Consider the following 7,673-nt stretch of genomic DNA (forward strand, 5'->3'; position numbering starts at 1 on the left):
GGCTTAATATTTCTTTTCCATCTTAATAAGATGTTCATGTTTATCTTCTTCCTGATTTGACTCCTAGTTGCAAGATTTTATTTCATACATTATACAGGTTCTGATTTCATCATCATCATTATTTTTTGAGTCAGTAAGATTCTGAGACGCTACAGTGGGGCATCCCAACTTTGCTGGATGGCCATGCTGGCTAAGCAATTATGCTAGTTGAAGCCCTTAGAATTTGCGAAGGTTTGGAATATCTTTCTGGAGTTATCTTGTTTTTTAATCCAATTGGTGCATAATATTTGACTCAGCTGATATGAATATATGTATGTTTGTAATTATATTTACATTTTCTTTTTCATTCTTTCTAGGAGTGGGAGATGAAAAATGGAACATAAAGAAGTACAATTGCTATTAGAATTCTGCTTTGGGACTCTTGACTCAAGATGGACTAAGGAAGATTAATCTGCACATGGGGTATTAATGGGTTGTCAATTCTGTTTAGTGAATGGTCAGTATGCTTAATGCAGCTTAAAAGGGGGGCCTTCTTGAATGTGTCATTTCAAATGCAGTGATTATTTACTCACTTAAAATATGAAAGGAACAGTTTAAATGATTATGTAGATGGATCAGGTAAAACTAGCACTAGCAATTGTGTTGGATGGAAATGGAGATTGGCATGTTTCAGTACCCATTTGGAATAGTGTTAGATACATTTTAATTATTAGATATGAAATCCAATCTTGACTTCTTAAAACCCTGCTGTATGAATGTAATATTAATTCAAGGCTTATGAATTTCATACAAAAGAAGAATGGAAAGCTGTAGTCTTTGCAGAAATTACACAACTGCTGTTTTCCATGGTGACTAGAGATTAGAGAAGGACTAAATTCTCAACTAGGGTGTGTGATTGGAGCAAATAGAAAAACATCTTCCAAACCCATGTAATAATACTGGTCTGTTTTAAACTTTTTAAAAAAAAAATGTATTTATTTGCTAGCTTGTTTTGAAATGTTTTTTAAGAATGTTATTTTATTTTCAAAAATTAAATAGCAATGGGTGCCACTTTACAGATACAAAAAAGCTTCACAATATAAAGGCTGATGTTTTCAAGCAATTTATGAAAGAATCAGAATAGCAAATAAGCCATCATTGTATTCTAAAACTTTTCAAAACAAAAAGATAAATTTGGATTAAAAAATCCAAAAAGTACCCAAAAATATTTAAGTTTGTTAATTTTAAATTAATACTCCTTAAAATTGCTACTTTCTTTCTCTAATAAATGAATGTTTCTCTAATGAATGTTTCCCCAAAAAAAGAAATGGCGGTGTTATTTCTAAAATCTGTTGTCTATTAAAAAGACAGAGTATTGTAAAGCAACAATGTAAAGTTTGTTTTAAAAAGACATTCTTTTCCTGCTGTAACTGGTTTAGGACACGAATCTGAATTGTGAGTTAGGAAGCGCCCAGCTGGAAAGCATTGGGGAACCCAGGGTGGATCTGTGTCTTCGTTTCCAAGCACCATTTTCAGCACAGGAACTCCACCGTTGCAGACTTACTGAGATAGTATTTGTGAAGTACTTACAATGCTTGAGATAGTCTATATACCTTTTCATTATTGTCTTTCCATCTTCAAAGAAAATGTAAAATATCTCTTCAGGTAGAGTTCCACTATTCCCTTCTGTGCATATGGGCTGCTCCAATATCATCTGGCATAGGATGCAACACAGCTGGACAGAGAAATCCTCCATCAGATAGTAAATAGATTTGCAATGCTTTTGCATCCCTTTCTCCCCTTTTCAATTCTCTTTATTATCCAAGAGTCGTGACAAAAATCATGGCTGGAGATGTTCAGTGTTTTTTCCTTTGTTCTCCTCCCTGTCATATTGAAGTAGAAAGTCCTTACAAGAAGCTGCTGCTGATAGGAAGTTCTGAGTAAGTGACAAAATAGCCAGAGTTGGCTCTGTGCCCTCTGTTTCTGCAACCATATCTCTTGTGTTTGAGTTAGAGTAGGTAGAAACTTGCAAAATGGCAGGATCCACAACTAACGTTACTTGTGAGAACAGAGACCAAAGCACTCTAAACTAGTGACTATTTCTTTATGCACCTGTACCTCTCACTTTATAACACGTGACAACTTGAAGAATTAAAGTCTAAGTCAAAAATGCATTTATTTTTAAAGCACCTAAGAGGAGAACTGCTTGGGGAAGGCAGAATGCTTTGGGCATCAATCCCTTTTTGTAGTTAAATCTCCAACTCTGCATTTGGACGTGACATTTATTCTTTGTACTGCCTGCGTTCTTCACGTCCACAAACTGCAGGTCATAACTAAACTAAAGAACTAAAGATTTTCAGCTTGCCATGTCCAACCACAGCTTCAGGATGGAGGTAGCTTTTTTTATCCTGATCTTGCTAAGTCTCTAATAAGTTGCTTTTAAAAAAAAAAAATTCTGAGATACCTGTTCTTTATAATGCTCTCCTCCTCTGCTGGTATTGGGTTTATTAAGCCTTTGCTGAAGACCTATAAATGTTTTAGGCCTTTCCTGTACAAATAGTTATTCTTTAGATGATTATTTTTTTAATTTATTATAATTTAATTGTGGAGAGCTACTTTGGTGTAGTAGTTAACACATCAGACTATGAACTGAGAGACTGTGAATTTTATTTTGCTATAGGCACAAAGGCCCTATAGCAAATGACTGACCTTGGGTCTGTCACACTCTCAGCCTTAAGAAGGAAGCAGTGACAAACCACTTCTGAAAAAACCTTGCCAAGGAAACTGCAGAGACTACTCCAGGCAATCATCAGGAGTCAAAGAATGATTCAAAGGCACCCAAGCTATTTTGAGAAAATTGCATGGGAAAACAGCATACAGTTAAAATAAACAAATACTGGGCTGCCATGAAATTCAACTGCCTGAATTTAGGAAAAAAGCATATTAAAATGTCCTTGGGTGATAACCACCATATCTGAGAAGATTCATCTTGCCTTTGGTGACTTTTATTAAGGATTAATGTTTGCATTTAAGTTCCAGATGTTACAGACATCCATAAATTATTCTAGCTTCCATAATGCTCATGGGGTGTTTGTAAAGAAATTATAGATTTTTACACACCTTGATGATAGATTGACTTTTTCATTTTCTACAAGAAAGGCTGTGTCAGGAAGATGAATTAGCAACTGATCTTTGGGAGTCCAGTCATAATCAAAAGTAAACAATTTTCCAGAGCTGTAGGGACAGTTGTTTTCATGCATATCATTTATCTCAAACTGATGCAGAGAATGAAATCAACATGGGATATACAGCGCAGTATCAGTAAGCATAGTGTGCTTATACATCACTTCATTTATGACTCACTGTATTGTTTCCTTGAAGATTTAATTTATAAAGATACGTTTAATTTTAAATAGCATGTGCCATTGGAAATAGTTTTCCAAAAATGGGTGTGAGCTTTATATGCTCTGCATCTGCCTGAAAAATCCATCCAAAAGTATAGCCCTACTTACTAGCTGTCTTGAATCTTCTGTGCAGGCTAGGGCTAATTCCCAATGAATCCTTGTTTCTGTTTTATTAAAAACTTGAGAGCAGCACTATGCTTGGGAAGGAATTAGCATAGAAAACAGCCTATATTTGTGTGCCAGTGAGGAACTCTATATGCAATTGGTTGTAGCACTATCTTCTTGTTTATGCCAGAAAGATGAAGGGGAATAAGCATTCCATAAATGGGGTATAGCCCTGACTTTACATGCTTGATAATACAATTTTTCCACTGCTACTGCTTCTAATAGTTGTCAGGATATTTTGTCTATTTGACAGGGTTGGCAAAGTGCAGTGTGCTGAAATATCTTCAATAGCCCATTGATCTTTACTGAAAGGAAGTTTTAAACAAAAGTTATTTTGTTCAGGAAAATTATTTGAAACTAATTTATTTATATGTTTGAATAAATGTTTAATTTATGGATGTACATATTTATGAATCTAGATTTAGTTCTAATCAACAGATGTTTAGTAAGGAAGTGATTTCTTTTATGATGTCTACCACATACAGCATAACAAAGAAAATAATTACTGTGTTTCCCCGAAAATATGACCTACCCCAAAAACAAGCCCTAGCCCAGTTTTCACACCTCCACCTAATATAAGCCCTACCCCCCCCCAAAAAAAACCTAGTTAAGCCCTGCCCACCATCTGGTTGTACAAAGTGGGATGAGGTGCAAGCTAGGGGAGGGTTGGGGGATGGAGCTGCACCATGCACCTACTTAATTTAGGATTGCTGCAGCCAGGCCTCCTGCGCTCTGACACCTATTGCACCATTGCCTGACTTCTGCAGCTGTATGCCACATGGCACATTGCGCTGGTGCCACCTCTCATGGCGAGACTCATTGGGCCAGTGTCACTGCTTGCATGTGCAACAAACAGCATGTCATGCAGCCTGCTGCCACAAGCAGCGCCACTGGCGCAACGGGCCATGTGGTGCATGGCTGCAAGTGGCTGCAGAAGAAGTCAGGCAGCACCATAACAGGTGTCGGGGCATGGGAGACATGACTGCGATGCTCCTAAGGTAAGTGGGTAAGACTTCCCCTGAAAATAAGACCAGGTGTTATTTTGGGGCCAAAAATAAAAGACCAGGTCTTATTTTTTGGGAAACACGGTAGAATAATTTTATCAGATATGTGCAATTTTATCTTTATGAATATTATTTTGAGCATAGGGTGCATTTTGAATGGTAGTTGCTATCATTTCATCTTTTTTTAAGCTGGCAATATGACTGGGGAACCCGTGACTCTCCAGATGTTGTTGACCTACAGCTTCCAGCAACTCTAGCTAGCCTTGTTGTTAGGTTTTTAGTTCAGTAGCATCAGAAGACAATGGATTCCCTAGGCCTGTGCTAAATTTAACCCCAAGGATGTCAGACCCAGCATGAGAGATGAGCCTGTTATGTTGCTCCAGTGGCCTTACTCTAAAACAGTTGTAGACATTTTAAAGATACTTTGACTTTCACTTGTTGGAATCATACTTAATGCTCTTGCTTGCCTAAGCATTTCCAGAAGACCTATAAAATTGAATTAAATTTGCAATCTAGTTTCTCTCTCTTTGCTATATTGCTTGTTTGGTTTCAATTTTGTGTGTGTTTACACTTTGTTGTTCTAAGAAAAAAAATTGGCACAGAACATTTTAATCTTGAGACCAGAGGAGCAATATAGCATCTTCTAGGGCAGAGCTGTCAAACCCGCGGCCCGTGGGCCAGATACGTCACGTGCTGGCCACACCCACGCCTGATTTAGCAAAGGGGGAAAAAGTTGTGATATGTGACGAGGTGAGTTTGACACCCCTGTTCCAGGGGTAAAGGTATGGTGTATACATAAAATATATTTCACTGGTCCATTCTTTTTTCCCATCATGCATTTTACTATCCTTTTGCAGGCTTCTGTTCATAAGTAGGAAAGCTTTATGAACTCATTCATCAGGCTGCCTTGGCAATAGTGCTCCCAGCAATTTTTTAAAAGTTTTATATACATTTCTACAATACTGTACAGGGACATTTTACAGATTTAAGTTGCAATGGTATTGTTTAAATTTTTGTTAGGAAATCATATTTGAAGTCATAGGGTTAGGATATGAGTATAATTTCAATGTATTTGGGGAATGGGCAGTTTTTTTTTAAAAAAAACCAATATATTTGCAACATTTTAATACTAATTTTATATCAGTCTTCTAATATTACTTACTGCACCTACCAATTAATCAGAATTGTCTAATCCAAAATATTCATATATTAAAACTGTAATTTCCTACTGTATTTTTAAATGAAAACCTATTTCAGTTCTCCAAGCAGGCAAAACGTATCAACAAGAGGAAGCGTTCTCTCAATATTTATTTTATGTCTCCTGTTGTATTTTATTATACTGCTTAATGTTTTTCCTGTGTTTGTCAATGTTCAGCTGTTAGAAATTAAATGCTGAATTAATTAAACCTGCAGTTTAACTTTGGAGAAAAAAAACACCTTTATAAATAAATTCCAAATGAAAAAAAAAATGCCCACGAGAAACTTAGGCCTCATTAGCTATGATTTAATTATTTTTACCTTTTTGTCCCCCAAATGTTATGACAGGCACCTTTTTGGTGTAACATTTACTTATTATTAATAAAGAAAAATGGTGAAAAACCAGCATTTGTTTGTCAGAATTCTTTTTTTAATATTTTGCACAACTTCTTACTGCTTGATGTGCTATGAAAATGTTTTATCTAGGCTATTTATGCCTTTTTCTCTTTCTTCTTTCACTGATACATCTGGATTGTAACTTTCTCCTGTGACAATTTGGTATGATCTCTGTAATGGTGCTATTACACATGGGAGGTAAACAGGTGAGGCTTTTTATGAACCTGGATAGTATACTTTTCTGTCCCTGTCTATGGGAGAGAAACATATGGGACTGGCTAACTCCTGCCAGTAGGGGATCTTTGCTCCTCATGGTGCCCACAATACACTTTTTAGTTCAAGCACAACTTGGACAATGATTCCAACAGTGAGCGGTATTAAATAGTGTATTAATTATACCTCCAATTTAATTTCACTTTGGAGATAGTATACCTTTATAAACACAAATTCCAAATATAGAAACATAGGAAATGGATTATCTGTGTCTTAATTGATGCTATTAAGAATGCATCCTGTTGCCTTCTCATTCTTTAGAGGTTACACTTGAGAGATTAACTTAACTGCAGGAAAGAATAAGCACTGGTGTGGAACAGGATTATTTAATCTGATTTATCAATCTTCATTCATGCTCTTACCACCACCACCCCGGACATCATCTCCTGCTGTTTGTGTAAAAATAATTTTCCGAGAGATGAAACAGTAGATTACTTCCAGTCTCAGATCATTATTCTGCAGAGTGAAGATTGGCAGGTTGCCTCTGATTCCTGAGAATTGCTGTAGATGTCTGGCATAAAGTACATCTTCCTCAATATAATAAATCTGTTTTATCTTTTAGAATCCTAATGTCCAGAGCGTATGTATCTCTATCTCATTTTACTTTTATGTTCACTTCAGTTCATTTTCACTTTCCCAGATTCATGCAACAGATACATCATTCACACCAGGAAAACAAAATTTGTAATAGTTCCTTGGTTTATTATTTACTGTTACTATAGATAGTCCTCAATTTACAAGTGCAATGAAGCTTGCCCATTACAGTCACAAGTCGTTAAGTGCACCCATGCGATCACCTTGCTTAACCACCCCAGTCCCTGCTCACCCCATTGCAGTCATTAAGTGACTCATTGCTAAGACAGCACAGGGTGCCTCAAGGGTAGGGAGACCCTCGGAGACCTATCCCATGTCAACACTGCTACCCTTTCCCAGCTCACACATGGCCTGCCCCAGGCCTCCCAAGCCCTTCTCCACCCTCTTAGGTACCTTACTTACTTGCTTACGTCCCCATGATCATGTTCAAGAAAACGCCCCATCCCCCATGAGCTTCTCTATGTAGTATGGAGGCAGCAAGTTTCCTGCATGTGATCTCCGGGTTAAGCAGGCTCTATGTGTTCATCCATATTTTGTTTCACAGTAATCTGGATACTACAATAGGCATGGACCAACCACACAGATTATGAGAACCTGTAATCTGGGGGGTGAGATTGGGTGAGAATAAGAGTTGGAGGGTTGGGGCAATAGGTTGCACGTG

General features: G+C 37.1%; 1 protein-coding gene across 9 annotated transcripts in view; it reads left to right on the top strand.

Moving 5' to 3' along the window:
• AFAP1 (actin filament associated protein 1) overlaps positions 1–6,155 on the top strand; it is a 62,837-nt gene extending 56,682 nt beyond the window's left edge. For all 9 annotated transcript variants that reach the window (XM_058177991.1, XM_058177995.1, XM_058177994.1 and 6 more), the window contains one exon: positions 357–6,155. In XM_058177991.1, the coding sequence (XP_058033974.1) occupies positions 357–383 (27 nt within the window). In that variant the 3' untranslated portion in view covers positions 384–6,155. The remainder of the gene's footprint in view (positions 1–356) is intronic.
• Positions 6,156–7,673: the final 1,518 nt, after the last annotated feature.

This window comes from Ahaetulla prasina, chromosome 3 (assembly GCF_028640845.1).
Source record: "Ahaetulla prasina isolate Xishuangbanna chromosome 3, ASM2864084v1, whole genome shotgun sequence".
Classification (NCBI taxonomy): Eukaryota; Metazoa; Chordata; class Lepidosauria; order Squamata; family Colubridae; genus Ahaetulla; species Ahaetulla prasina.